A 15,675-nucleotide genomic window follows, 5' to 3' on the forward strand; every position below is an offset into this window, starting at 1 on the left:
AGACGGAAACATGGAAGGTGCCTAAAGAAGCCAGGGTGGCTATCTAAAGAACTTTTAACTGAGTTAAGATTAAAAAAGGATGTGTACAAAAAATGAAAAAGGGGGGAAACCACCAAAGAGGAATTCAAACAAATAGCCAGCACGTGTAGACACAAAGTCAGAAAAGCTAAAGCACAGAATGAACTCAGGCTTGCTAGAGAGGTTAAAAGCAACAAAGAAGGCTTTTATGGGTATGTTCGTAGCAAAAGGAAGAACAAAGAAACAGTGGGGTCACTCAGAGGAGAAGATGGTGAAATGCAAACTGGGGACACAGAAAGGGCTGAACTTTGGGCAGGAAAATAAATTCCCCGTCCGGAATATTGGGTCCAGCAAGCTTCCCAGTTCAGCTCCGTATCCCTGGAAGCTCTGAGCTGGCCTAGCAGAATAATGCAGCGGTCCTGAGTCCATGTGAGAAAGGGATAAATCCAGTCCAAAAGACAGATCGGTTCATATCTCTAGAAGCGTTTATTTACAAGCCATAAATCAGTCTCTCCATCGGAGTTTTCCTGCATTCTCCGTGCTTCCAAAAGCACACAGACACAGCCTGTCTGTTTAGCTGTGTCTCTCAGCGTCTCTCGGTAGAACTGAAAGTAACTCTCACAGACAAAGCCTGTGACGTAAAGCCCTGCTTCCGGCCCCTCCCAGATGCAGGGCACCACGGAGTTTTAACCCTGTCTGTTCCAAACTCCACACCCCCTCTTGTCCTGCATCTGGGGACAATAGCCAACAATGCTTTCCCCATACACAAACCCTCACAGAACTCCTCGTGCTTCTGGAAGGTTAATGGTTTTGTGAAACCATCAGCGAGGTTCTTGGTTGAGGGACAGTATTTCAGAGCAACTAGCCCCTCACGAACGCTCTGACACACATTTTGAAAACGTATGTCCAAATGTTTGGTTCTCGCCTTGAATTGCCCCTCTCAGCTAATTTAAGGCACGGTTGATTGTCTTCATGCACCACAACGGGCAGACAATCCTCTCCACAGATTTCCTCAACCAAACACACATAGAACTCCAACTCTCTGCAAGCATCTGATAGCGCACTGAACTCAGCTTCAGTAGATGAAAGCGCTATGAGACTTTGCTTCCGGGACTTCCACCCTATCACTGAGTCCCCAAACTTCACCACTAGACCTGACACTGATTTGCGATCTTCAAGGTTAGCCCAATCCGAGTCCACCCAAGCAGTCAGCTTGACATCTCCTTGAGCTGACAACTTAAGACAAAAGTCTTTGGTATCTTGCAGGTAACACAGCACCCGCTTTATACCATTCCAGGCCTGCACACTAGGACTTGAGGCCTCTCTACTGAGCAGATTGACAGCAAACGCTATATCTGGTCTGCTCCACTGTGACAGATATAACAGACTACCCAGAGCTGACTGAAAGAGCTCAGTGTTTTCGAACACCACACGTTCTACTTGCTGACACTCCTTTACAAAACCAGCTTCCATGGGTGATCTGGCACCTGCACACTCAGACATCCTGAACTTCTCAAGCAACTGTTCAGTCTTACCTTTCTGGCAAAGCAAAAAGCTTCCATCACTTGCTTTTGTGATTTGCACGCCCAAATAGGATTTGACATTTCCAAGCTGCTTCAGCTTGAACCGCTTTCCAAGCTCTCTAGCAAACTTTTCCACCTGTTTACCTGTCTGTGCGATTGCTAAGATATCATCAACAAACACAAGCACCACTTGCTGTTTTAAGCCTGACTCTTTAATGTAAAAACAACTGTCTGCAAGAGATCTCTTAAAACCTAGCTCTTCTAAGGCTTCATGTAGGCACATATTCCAATTCCTGGCAGATTGACGTAATCCATAGATGGATTTGTGCAATCGCCACACAACGCCTGGCTCACTGACTTCAAACCCTGGAGGAGGAAGCATGTACAACTCCTCCTTGAGATCTGAGTTCAGGTAGGCGACATCTACATCAAAATGGTTCACCTTCCAACCTCTCTGTGCTGCTATTGCCAAAAGCATTCTCAGAGTTTCCGCTCTCGAGGTTGGCGAATATACCTCTGTGAAATGGATACCCTTTTTCTGTGTGAATCCTCGGGCCACTAATCTCGCTTTATACTGTGGTTCTCCTGCTTCTGTGGATTTCAAACGGTAAACCCATCTGCAGTTAACAGCTTTTTCGCCCATCGGCAACTTCGTGAGAGAGAACACACCTAGAGACTCCATTGAGTTCATCTCCTTCTGCATCGCCTCACGCCATTTGCTGGCTTCTTCCTGAGGCAACTCCTGAACATCCTCAAAGGATTCAGGCTCACATCTAGCCACACCAACCCAGACACCAGTTGCTTCATACCTTTCAGGTGGCTTTCCCTTGGTTGATCTTGCTGACCTCCTCAGCGTGAATTCTGGAACTGCGCCTGATTCACCTGGATCAACTCTACTATCCTCTGTGTCAGACACATCCCCCTCTGACCTGCTGCGCCGTTTCAGGCATACAGCTGGTTCTGCTCGTGAGGATGGTGCACTCCTTAGCTCAGACTTGACAGTGACCTGTGGAGGGGTCCTGGGACTCCCTTTTGGAGAAACTGAGGTATGTGTTCCAAACTCCACATGAACTCCTCAATGCCTTCTTTGCCTCAGTCTTCTCCAATAAAGAAAACAATGCCTGACCTGAATAATTTGGAGCAAATGATTCAGCAGAGGAAACACAGCCCAGAATAACTAAGGAGATAGTACAAGAATACTTGGCTAGTTTAGATGTATTCAAGTCTCCAGGGCCAGATGAACTGCATCCAAGAGTATTAAAAGAACTGGCAGATGTGATCTCAGAACCACTGGCAGTCATCTTTGAGAATTCCTGGAGAACAGGCGAAGTCCCGGTAGACTGGAGGAGGGCAAATGTTGTCCCTATTTTCAAAAAGGGGAAAAGAGAGGACCCAAATAATTACCGTCCAGTCAGTCTGACATCAATACCAGGGAAGATTCTGGAGCAGATCATTAAGCAAACAGTCTGTGAGCACCTAGAAAGAAATACTGTGATCACCAATAGTCAGCATGGATTTCTGAAAAATAAGTCATGTCAGACTAACCTGATCTCATTTTTTGACAGAATTACAAGCCTGGTAGATGAAGGGAACGCAGTGGATGTAGCCTACCTTGATTTCAGCAAGGCATTTGACAAGGTGCCCCATGATATTCTTGTAAAGAAGCTGGTAAAATGCGGACTTGACTATGCTACCACTCAGTGGATTTGTAACTGACCGAACCCAAAGGGTGCTCATCAATGGTTCCTCTTCATCCTGGAGAAGAGTGACTAGTGGGGTGCCACAGGGTTCTGTCTTGGGCCCCGTCTTATTCAACGTCTTTATCAACGACATGGATGATGGACTCAAGGGCATCCTGATCAAATTTGCAGATGACACCAAACTGGGAGGGGTGTCTAACACCCCAGAGGACAGGATCACACTTCAAAACGACCTTGACAGATTAGAGAACTGGGCCAAAACAAACAAGATGAATTTTAATAGGGAGAAATGTAAAGTATTGCACTTGGGCAAAAAAAATGAGAGGCACAAATACAAGATGGGTGACACCTGGCTTGAGAGCAGTACATGTCAAGGGAAGTAATAGTGCCACTGTATTCTGCTCTGGTCAGACCTCACCTGGAGTACTGTGTCCAGTTCTGGGCACCACAGTTCAAGAAGGACACTGACAAACTGGAACGTGTCCAGAGGAGGGCAACCAAAATGGTCAAAGGCCTGGAAACGATGCCTTATGAGGAACGGCTAAGGGAGCTGGGCATGTTTAGCCTGGAGAAGAGGAGGTTAAGGGGTGATATGATAGCCATGTTCAAATATATAAAAGGATGTCACATAGAGGAGGGAGAAAGGTTGTTTTCTGCTGCTCCAGAGAAGCGGACACGGAGCAATGGTTCCAAACTACAAGAAAGAAGATTCCACCTAAACATTAGGAAGAACTTCCTGACAGTAAGAGCTGTTCGACAGTGGAATTTGCTGCCAAGGAGTGTGGTGGAGTCTCCTTCTTTGGAGGTCTTTAAGCAGAGGCTTGACAACCATATATCAGGAGTGCTCTGATGGTGTTTCCTGCTTGGCAGGGGGTTGGACTCGATGGCCCTTGTGGTCTCTTCCAACTCTATGATTCTATGATTCTATGATCATCATCATCATCATAAATTTATTCTTTATACCCTGCCCATCTGGCTGGGTTTCCCCAGCCACTCTGGGCGGCTTCCAAACGAATATTAAAAACAATACAGCACCAGACATTAAAAACTTCCCTAAACAAGGCCGCCTTCAGTTGTCTTTTAAAAGTAAAATAGTTGTTTATTGCCTTGACATCTGCTGGGAGGGCGTTCCACAGGGCAGGCGCCACTACCGAGAAGGCCCTCTGCCTGTTTCCCTGTAACCTCATTTCTCGCAGCGAGGGAACCGCCAAAAGTCCCTCCTTGGAACTGGACCTCAGTGTCTGGGCTGGACGATGGGGGTGGAGACGCTCCTTCAGGTCTACTGGGCCGAGGCCGTTTAGGGCTCTAAAGGTCAGCACCAACACTTTGAATTGTGCTCGGAAACGTACTGGGAGCCAATGAAGATCTTTCAGGACCGGTGTTATATGGTCTCGGCGGCCGCTCCCAGTCACCAGTCTAGCTGCCACATTCTGGATTAATTGCAGTTTCCGAGTCACCTTCAAATGTAGCCCCACATAGAGTGCATTGCAGTAGTCCAAGTGGGAGATAACCAGAGCATGCACCACTCTGGCAAGAAAGTCTGTGGGCAGGGAGGGTCTCACCCAGTATTTGCCAGTGGCCCCTGGAAGGTTGCCCTATGGGCAGGGCTGTCTTAAGGCAGAGATCTGCCCGATGCCCCCCCTCTGGTTGCCCAATCCCAGGCGTGCAGGAGGGCGGAGCCAGCTGGCCTTCCGCCTCAGTTGCCCCCAAACTCACGACACAGAGCTCTTCCCCGGTCTCAACTCTCGGGCCCCGGACTCTCAGCCTGGCGTCCCAAGCGCCCGGCGCCTGGGTGCCCTGCACCCCTTGTGCCTATGGGTAAGATGGCCCTTCCTATGGGGCTGAAAAAGCATCCCCTCGCTCCTCGCCATGCTGTAAAATGGGCAGCCCAGCCTAGAAATGGCTTCTTCCTCCACCTCGCAGAGCTGATTGAAGAGACCCATTAGCTGGTGGCGGTCTGAATGCTCTGCTTTTTGAAAAGGAAAAGGTCCTGCGGTTGCCATTTTCAGAACCGCAGCTGCCTGGCTGGCATTTCCCGAAGCAAATGAGGCCTTAATAGCTGGACGCTGTGAGGCCTGTTGTCGAAAGATCTTTAGAGCACGCTGGGCTCAGCGCTCCAGTCAGCACGGCACAGCCAACACCCCACTGTTGTTTCTCGACATCTTTCCCTTCATTACCCCGCAATTCCCTGGGAAGTGGGGTTTTTTTTTGCCTGAGGTGATGAACTGGCTTAGGCCGTCTTCCTTGGCAAATACCAGCTGAACAGTTTCTTAGCTGGAGTTATTAGCTCATTGACGACAAAGCCCCCTTACCTCCTCCTGCTCCGAAAACCCATTCATTTGGTTGTTTATGCCTTCCAACTGGAGATATTTTCTGATCTTCTCAACCGTGCATTTCTGGGCCCAGCAGATTCCTATTTTTCTGAGTCATAAATCTCTGAGCCCAGTGGATTTGGAAACCTTTCTTTTAAAAAGGCATGTGGTGAGGGGACGAAAGAAAATACAGGCAGAGGAATCTGGGCAAAATAAGCAGAGTTTGGGTTTTCTCCCACCCTGGGCAAGGTGAGCTGTAAAATTGTCGGTGATTTAAAAATCCCTTCTATGGTTGGGCGACTGTTGTGATGGTTTATAGCTGGGACGGGGAAGGCTTGAGCCCAGGGGCCATGTGGGTGGCCCTCTGTGATTCTTTGCCTGGCCCCCGGGAAAATTCTCTGCCATTCAGGCAAGCATGAGCATTATCAGAATTCCATAATGTCAGCACCTCAAAAACACTTAAGGCAGGATTGGGGAGAGGCATGGGCTGAGGAGAAGGGGCATGGCTTGGGAGAGATCTGAGGGCCAGATAGAAAAGTATGGAGGGCCACATCCAGTCCCACTGGGGCCTGAGACATCCCTGCCCTGGTGTTAGAGTGTGACCTGAAGGAAATGGCAGAATTTGGTTTGGTAAAAACATTTGTGTCTGGACAAGCCCACTTGGGTATCTAGAATGCCGATGCATTTTAAGTTTGTTGCTGCTTTTAATGATCTGAATGTTTTAAATGGTTTTTACCAATCATCGCTTTGGGTTTTTTTTAAACAAAAACAAAAGATATATAATTTTTATGCAGTAAATAAAATCATAGGTTAAGATCCACATGGCGAAGCTGTCAAGGATGATGCAGAAGGAATGTTCTTACAGCTGTGGAACTCACTGCCACTGGAGCATGGCCGATATTGAGCTTGATTCCACCATGGTCACAGAACAGCATGGTGGGGATTTTGCTATGGGTGAAGGTAGCGAAGAGGGGGAGGAATTCAGTTCCGTTTGCATTTTACAGCGGACGTGCTTGACTCACACTTTCTGAAACAATACATGAGCTGAAGCACAGTGAGGCTTTTGAAACCCGCTGTTCTCTGGATTTTGCAGTGCCCAAACGTGAGGACAATAAACATGCAAATTAGGACAAAAGTGTGCATTAAAATGAAAATAGCATGCAAAAAATGTGCTATGCTAGGGGAAATTGCTTTGCTCAGTTTTGTGTATTGGGAGAAACACCCACTATAAAAGGCTGGTTGAAACTTCTGCAAGGACTTTTTTTTTTGGGGGGGGGGGCAAATTCACAAACTGTCATGGAAACAAGGAGGATAGAGTGGGGGAAATGACAAACTGAGTTAGTCCAAAATGACTGATTTGCCCATCATAGCAGAACATCCCAGGTTCAATCCTTGCATGGTGCTGATAACGCCAAGGTTGCAGGTTCGATATCCGTATCGGACAGCGGCAAATTCTTGCATTGCAGGGGGTTGGACTAGATGATCCTCAGGGTCCCTTCCAACTCTTAAAATTCTAGGATTCTATCTCCAGGTAGGGCTGGAGAAACTGCCTGCCTGAAACCCTGGGGAGCGGCTGCCAACCAGTGCAGACACTACTGAGTTGGATGAACCAATGGTCTTGCTCAGCAGAAGGCAGCATACTGCGTTTCTAATTGAATCTGCCTTTAATTCGCAACCATGAGGACTAGAATCTTGCTTCATTTGCAGGGGGGAAGGAGCTCTAAGATCCCTATGTGTGGGGTCACGAAGCCTCTGGAAATCCCTGCCTTGTGACAGCGGCCTGACGGAGGCTCTTGCTTTTGCAGGCGCCTGGTGGAGAGGCTGGAGAACATGCGGAAGAACGTGATGGGCAATGGCTTATCTCAGTGCCTGCTCTGCGGAGAGGCGCTGGGGCTGCTTGGGAGCACGGCTGTCTTTTGCCAAGACTGCAAAAAGGTGAGATTGCAGGTACCTGCAGAAGCGTCACCTCGTCTCGCTGCAGTCTCAGCCGACGAGTCCCTAACAGGTGGCCACCAAACCTCTGTTTAAAAACCTTCAGGGAAGGAGAGCCCAACACCTCCCAAGGGAGTCCATTCCTCTGTCAAACACCTCTTTGCGTCAGGAAGTTCTTCCTAATAAAAATAATAATTTATTATTTATACCCCACCCATGGGACGCGGGTGGCGCTGTGGGTTAAACCACAGAGCCTAGGGCTTGCCGATCAGAAGGTTGCCGGTTCGAATCCCGGTGACAGGGTGAGTTCCCATTGCTCGGTCCCTGCTCCTGCCAACCTAGCAGTTCAAAAGCACGTCAAAGTGCAAGTAGATAAATAGGTACTGCTCTGGCGGGAAGGTAAACGGCATTTCCATGCGCTGCTCTGGTTCACCAGAAGCGGCTCAGTCATGCTGGCCACATGACCTGGAAGCTGCGCGCCGGCTCCCTCGGCCAGTAAAGCGAGATGAGTGCCGCAACCCAGAGTTGACCATGACTGGACCTAATGGTCAGGGGTCCCTTTACCTTTACTCTGCCCATCCGGCTGGGTTTCCCCAGCCACTTTGGGCAGTTTCCAACAAAATATTAAAAATACAAGAAAACATCAAACATCAAAAACTTCCCTAAACAGGGCTGCCTTCAGATGTCTTATAAAAATCAGATAGTTGCTTATTTCCTTGACATCCACAGGGCGGGCGCCACTACTGAAAAGGCCCTGTGCCTTGTTCCCTGTAAGCTCATTTCTCGCAGGGAGGGAACCGCCAAAAGTCCCTCCTTGGAGCTGGACCTCAGTGTTCAGGCTGAACGATGGGGATGAAGATGCTCCTTCAGGTCTACTGGGCCAAGGCCGTTTAGGTCTTTAAAGGTCAGCACCAACACTTTGAATTGTGCCTGGAAACGTACTGGGAGCCAATGTAGGTCTTTCAGGACCGGTGTCATGTGGTCTCAGCAGCTGCTCCCAGTCACCAGTCTAGCTGCCGCATTCTGGATTAGTTGCAGTTGCTGGGTCACCTTCAAATGTAGCCCCATGTGGAGCGTGTTGCAGTAGTCCAAGCGGAAGATGACTAGAGCATGCACCACTCTGGCGAGACAGTCCGCAGGCAGGTAGGAGTCTAGTTGGAATCTCCTTTCTTATAATTTGAAGCCATTGGTTCGGGTCCTGACCCCTACAGAGCAGCAGAAAAAAAGTTTGTTCTATCTTCCACAGGGCAAGCCCTTCAAATATATGAAGATGACTATCAGGTCTCCTCTCAGTTTTCTCTTTTCTTGGTGAAACACACCCAACTCTCCCTCCTCTGTTCTTCTTAAGCCTTTATCACTGATGCTCTCTGCTGTGCTTTGGGTTGATCGATTGATCGTGAGTTTGTTTGTATTCTGCCTTTCCATAGTGAGCTGCGTTTAGAGCAACTTCCAGCAGACACTCATTTATTACCATTTTGGGGGACAGTATGAAAGCTTGAAGCGGGAGAGGGAGAATGATTTGCAAAACATCTCAATGAATCCAAAGAAGGTGAAAATCTGCATTTTAGCAAGTGTAGAATAAAGTCCGTTTTAATAATAATAATAATAATAATAATAATAATAATAATAATAGTTGTTGTTTAGTCATTTAGTCATGTCCGACTCTTCGTGACCCCATGGACCAGAGCACGCCAGGCACTCCTGTCTTCCACTGCCTCCCGCAGTTTGGTCAGACTCATGTTTGTAGCTTCAAGAACCCTGTCCAGCCACCTCGTCCTCTGTCGTCCCCTTCTCCTTGTGCCCTCCATCTTTCCCAACATCAGGGTCTTTCCCAGGGAGTCTTCTCTTCTCATTGGAGCCTCAGCTTCAGGATCTGTCCTTCCAGTGAGCACTCAGGGCTGATTTCCTTCAGAATGGAGAGGTTTGATCTTCTTGCAGTCCATGGGACTCTCAAGAGTCTCCTCCAGCACCAGAATTCAAAAGCATCCATTCTTCGGCGATCAGCCTTCTTTATGGTCCAGCTCTCACTTCCGTACATCACTACTGGGAAAACCATAGCTTTAACTATACAGACCTTTGTCAGCAAGGTGATGTCTCTGCTTTTTAAGATGCTGTCTAGGTTTGTAATAATAATAATAATAATATAATATAATATAATTATAATATAATATAATATAATATAATATAATATAATATAATATAATATAATATAATATAATATAATATATCTGGAATTAGATACATCAGTGGAAAGCAAAAAAGAACTGAAATGTAGTGGATCCAGGAGCCTCTGCAGCCTGGGTTGCAGACTACACAGAGTGTAAGACCTTCTGTATGAATGGGACCGAGTTTTGCGGCCCAGTTCCCCAGCCTGCATAAGCCTGGTGGCATAGAAAAGTTTTTCAGCAGGCGTTGAAAGGTCAAAGCAGAAGGCTCCTACTGAATCTCTGGTGGCAGAGTGTTCTACAGGACTGCTCTGTTAAGGCTCAGTTTTTTGTCGCTGTCTGAGGAACCTTGCCGGCACGGTGTGTGTGTGTGTGTGTGTGTGAGAAAGAGAGAGAGTGTGACCAGTATCGCTTCTACAAAGGATCTTGGATATCGAGCCGCGATGCAAGGAGTCAGGTGGTCCCTAAGGTGCCCTGAATCTAAGTTCTTCAGGGCTTTGTCAATTAATACAAGGGCATTGAGCGTGTAGTTAAACTACGGAACTCACTGCCACAGGAAGCTGGGATGGCCACCAGCTTAGATGGCTTCAAACGGGGTGGAACGGATTCCCTCGGGAGGTGGTGGACTCTCCTTCCTTGGAGGTTTTTAAGCAGAGGTTGGGCGGCCATCTTGTCATGGATGCTTTAGCTGAGAGTCCTGCATCGCAGGGGGTTGGTCTAGATGACCCCCAGGGTCCCTTCCAACTCCACAATTCTGTGATTCTATGAGGTTTGGAGGAGGAAAATGCTATGGATGGCTACTAGCCACGATGGCTAGCCTCTGGCTCCTCAGTCGGAGGCAGCAAATACTTCTGAATACCAGTTGCTGGAAATCACAGGAGAGGAGAACGCACTTGTGTTTGAATCCTGCTTGCTGGTCAGCCTGAAATAATAATAATAATAATAATAATAATAATAATAATAATAATAATAATTATTATTATTATTATTATTATTATTATTTATACCCCGCCCTCCCCAGCCAGTGCCGGGCTCAGGGCGGCTAACATCAATAAAATTTCAGTAAAAACATAATAAGGAAAAAGAAAAAGAAAAATTTAAAATACAGGTTAAAATGCAATTTAAAATGCTGGCCTAGATGGGCCACTGGCCCAATCCTGCAAACTTCCAGCGCTCTCAGCGTGACTTGGTAGTTGATGGGCAGCCAGCGAAGATATTTATCTTGGGAAGCAACCTTTTGAAAACCTTGTAAAACAAAGGAAGGTCGACTCGGGAACTCTGGCAGAATGTGTAAACGTGCGCCCAATAAGCTGCTCTTTCCTTGCATCAAATTTCAATGGAGTTTGCCTCTCGTGCACTTTCCGTGCGAGGAAAAAGCAACACTCAGCCTTGCGTGAAAACGGATTGTGGCCACCCTTTAAGTATAGCCCTCTGGGCTGGGCTTGGCAAGGTTATAGGTTTGGGGGCTTCCTCTCTCGCACCCCCCACCAATCTAAAGTCCACAATTTTTCTTTCCCATCCCGCTTCGCTGCCTTCCCATCTGAAACCCCATTTAGTTTGCAAAGAGCAAGGCTTCCTTCACGCCTGACGGCACGGAGAAAGCATTTAAGTGCTTTTAAATTACCAAGGGAGGTGATGTTGAAATGACAGCTCACTGTCTGCAAAATAGTTTCCGCAGGGAGCTGATTTTTTATTTTATTTGTTTCATTTTTAAAATATCTCGCTTCTTTTTCAATTTGCGATATTCTAAGGCAGGGGGCAAATATAGCTGGCTGGGTTGCCAAGCTAAGCCACTACTCTCTTTTTATTTCATTTTTAATTCTTTTGCTCTCCTCCGCCACCCCCAATAGTCAATTTAGTGGGAGAAGACAGGGGTGGGAAGGAATGAGGAAGGAAGCGGTATTGCCTCAGGTAGAACCTACACCAAACCTTTGAAAGCACATTCCCCCCCTCCAAATCATCGTGGGAACTGTAGCCTACCTTTCAGAGCTACAGTACCTGGCACACTTAACAAACTATACTTCATGGCAGGGGGGAGCTGCATGCTTTAAATAAGGATTTCCCAAACTTGGGTCTTCAGCTGTTTTTGGACTACAGTTCCCATCATCCCTGACCACTGGTCCTGCTAGCTAGGGAGGATGGGAGTTGTAGTCCAAAAACAGCCGGAGACCCAAGTATGGGGAACCCTGCTTTCAATGTGGATGACTTGCAAGAACTGCTAACGGAAGATTGTTACCTTCAAACCATAGTTGGTGGAAACACCGACCAACTGTGGTTAGTAGGAACCTAACTGTTAAGCTTTGTGGCTTAGGGCCCTCGTATTTACAGGACCGCCTCTCTTGGTCTGCCCCGCAGAGGACCTTAAGGTCCATGAATAACCATAGTTTAGAAGTCACGGGCCCTAAGGAAGTCAGACTATCCTCCACCAGGGCCAGGATCTTTTCAGTGATGGCTCTGACCTGGTGGAATGCTCTGTCCCATGAGACCAGGGCCCTTCAGGATTTAACCTCCTTCTGTTGGGTCTGTAAGACAAAGCTATTCCGCCTGGCCTTTAATTTGAATTCTGCCTGATCTTTTATTTCCCTTCTCTACCCGCCCCCTCCCCTTTTATGAAGATTACCCGCTCTGAGACCCCACAGCTAATTCTCCCCTGGTCTCCTTGCTGGCCCAAGTAGGACCAATTCATCCAGCTAGCCCCGGGGATTATCTAAAGCTTATTTCCCCTAAATTGATTTTTGAATTTTCTTGTTATTCATGTTTTTATACTGTATTTTATGCTGCTTTTATAATTAAGTCTTTTAAATTTGTTGTTAGCCGCCCTGAGCCCGGTTTTTGAACCGGGAAGGGCAGGGTATAAATAAATTATTATTATTATTATTATTATTATTATTATTATTATTATTATTATTTTATTTTCATTTTCTTTGCTATATTTCCACCCCACTTTTCAGACAAATATTGTCTCTCAGTGATTTAAGAGAGAGAGAAGGGTCTCGTCGTAGGTTTTATCAACTAAGAAGGCAAGACCCACAAGAAACGGGGAACGGAGGAGGGAAATGATGTTTTCTTTGCCAGGCGTGCAGAGCTTCAACTTTAAGCAACAGTGCCCAGTTTGAGCCAGTCTGGTCTTCCTTTGCTGGTTTCTCACTGGTTCAGCATCTCCCTTTCAGGCAGAAGGTTCCAGCTCCAACCCCCAATGGCAACTCCATGTGGGGCTGAGGAAAAAGCTCCCCGCCTGAAACCGTGGCAAGGTGCTGCTGCCAGTCAGTGTTGACAGTACCAACCTAGATGGACCAGTGTTTTGTTGTTGTTTAGTCGTTTAGTCGTGTCCGACTCTTCGTGACCCCCTGGACCAGAGCACGCCAGGCACTCCTGTCTTCCGCTGCCTCCCACAGTTTGGTCAAACTCATGCTGGTAGCTTCGAGAACACTGTCCAACCATCTCGTCCTCTGTCGTCCCCTTCTCCTTGTGCCCTCCATCTTTCCCAACATCAGGGTCTTTTCCAGGGAGTCTTCTCTTCTCATGAGGTGGCCAAAGTCTTCTCATGAGGTGGCCAAAGCTTCAGGATCTGTCCTCCCAGTGAGCACTCAGGGCTGATTTCCTTCAGAATGGAGAGGTTTGATCTTCTTGCAGTCCATGGCACTCTCAAGAGTCTCCTCCAGCACCATAATTCAAAAGCATCCATTCTTCGGCAATCAGCCTTCTTGATGGTCCAGCTCTCACTTCCATACATCACTACTGGGAAAACCAGAGCTTTAACTATACGGACCTTTGTTGGCAAGGTGATGTCTCTGCTAACTTTGTCCAAAGCCCAGCTCCCTATGTTCCTAAAACTAGAAAGAAGAAGATAGTGGAGATATCCCAAATATAAGTTCCAAGGGGGTAGCCGCATTAGTTTCGTCTGACCCAACATCCATTAGGTTGGCTGATCTTTGGTTCAGTGGTAGATCACTTGCCTTCCATGCAGAAGGTCGTGTGTTCAGGATCCAGCAGGTAGGTCTGGGAATTGTCCCCAAACTCCAGAGAGCAGCTTCCAGTCAGTGCAGGCAATACTGAGTTGGTAGGTTTGAATTGGCATAAGGCATCTTCCTGCATTCCTATTGAAACCAGCCCTGAACTTAGACCAGGGGTGGGCAACCTAAGGCCCGGAGGCCGGATGCAGCCTAATCGCCTTCTAAATCCGGCCCGCAGATGGACCGGGAATCAGCGTGTATTTACATGAGTAGAATGTGTGCTTTTATTTAAAATGCATCTCTGGGTTATTTGTGGGGCACAGGAATTCGTTCCAAAATATAGTCCGGCCCACCACATGTTCTGAGGGATGGAAAAGGTTGCTGACCCCTGACTTAGAACCATGAGGTCTGGAAACTTGCTTTGGTTCACAAAGAAGGGCTGCAGCTCGGTGGCTTTTCCTTCTTTCAGCTGAAAGATGGGGATTTATTCTCCACATGTCAAAATTAAGAATTTTGTGAGGATTTGAGGAGATCCTTCTTTCTTCTTAGTATCCTTTAAAGTACCTGTAAATAACCCCCACCTTGCAAAACTCTCTCTCCCTTTTCTCCTCCTCCGCCTGCGAGCCAAAGCGAAGGAAAACGTTTTTTGTTTCCTGAAAAGCAGGAGGGAATTTCTTATGCAGGAGGGAATTTCTGAAAAGCAGGAGGGAATTTCTTATGTTGAGGGCTTCTAGAATTCCACAGCTGCCCATCAGGGGGCAGCACTTGACTGTTACAGGCCTTAGCTGTAGACCTCGATTCCCGCAGAGAGAGAAACAGCAGTGATTTATTTCCTCCCCTTAAGTAAGGTAGCAATCCTAGACTTCTCATGTTTGGATCTAGCACAGGGCAGGAGTGGGGGACTTTTTTCAGTCTTGAGGGCCACGTCCCCTTCCTCGTAACCTCCTGGGGGCCGCACGCCAGAGGCAAAGGTGAGCAGAGTAATAAACGTAAATGTTAAAACACACAGTGGTGCAGCTGATGAGATTCCTACTCAGAGTAGACCCATTGAATGGGCAGAAGTTGGCCATGTCCATAATTTCAATGAGCCGACTCTGAGTAGGAGTGGCCTTGGATATTCCTCTTCCAGGCAAGGAACAGGCATTTTCAGCCAGGTGAAAACACTCGAGGAGAGTGGGGATCGGGACCAGTGGGGGGGCGTGGCCTGAGAAGAAGGGGAGGGGCTTCCCAAGTGTGCCAAGGGCATGATAAAGAGGACTAGAAGGCTTCAAGCCTGACGTTATTCACCCTTGCTCTTAAGAACAAAGGAGTCGGGTATTTTTTAGCCTATGCAAGAGGAGGCCAAGAGGAGATAGGAGAGTCATCTTCCAGTATCTAAAGAGCTGTCTCATGGAAGACGGAGCAAGCTTGTTTTCTCCTGCTCCAGAGAGTAGGGCCTGAACTATGGGTAGGCAACCTAAGGCCCGGGGTCTGGATCCGGCCCAATCGCCTTCTCAATCCGGCCTGCACACGGTCTGGGAATCAGCATGTTTTGACATGAGTAGAATGTGTCCTTTTATTATAAATGCATCTCCGGGTTATTTGTGGGGCATAGGAATTCGTTCATTTTTTTTTCTTTTCAAAATATAGTCCGGCCCCCTATAAGGTCTGAGGGACGGTGGACCGGCCCCCTGCTGAAAAAGTTTGCTGACCCCTGCCCTGAACCAATGGATTTAAATGACAAAGAAGGAGATTCCCACTAAACTTTAGGAAGAACAGTGCATGGACATCCTCTGTCAGGGATTCTCAAGCTGTGATTCCCACATTGCAGGGGTTGGGCTCATAGCTGTCAACGTTTCCCTTTTTTAAAGGGAAATTCCCTTATTCTGAATAGGATTCCTGGCAAGAAAAGGGAAAAGTTGACAGCTATGGTTGACACTACAATTCTATGCGGCTTCTCCGGGGAAAACCTGTATGTGTTTTTAATGGGTTAACCAGCCTTCTCGATGGCGATCAATGGCCGCTAGCACCACCTGCGGCTTTTGCAGTTCAATTGGGCACCTTAATTCTCTTCCCCCTCCAGCCACCCCCAG

The 15,675-nt window shown here is 47.5% G+C and overlaps 1 protein-coding gene across 1 annotated transcript in view; it reads left to right on the forward strand.

Moving 5' to 3' along the window:
• RPH3AL (rabphilin 3A like (without C2 domains)) overlaps window positions 1-15,675 on the forward strand; it is a 57,139-nt gene that overhangs the window by 16,607 nt on the left and 24,857 nt on the right. Inside the window, exon 4 of the mRNA XM_079955840.1 lies at window positions 7,359-7,488. Within this exon, the coding sequence (XP_079811966.1) occupies window positions 7,359-7,488 (130 nt within the window). The remainder of the gene's footprint in view (window positions 1-7,358; window positions 7,489-15,675) is intronic.

Source organism: Podarcis cretensis, assembly GCF_951804945.1.
Source record: "Podarcis cretensis genome assembly, chromosome: 15".
Lineage (NCBI taxonomy): Eukaryota > Metazoa > Chordata > Lepidosauria > Squamata > Lacertidae > Podarcis > Podarcis cretensis.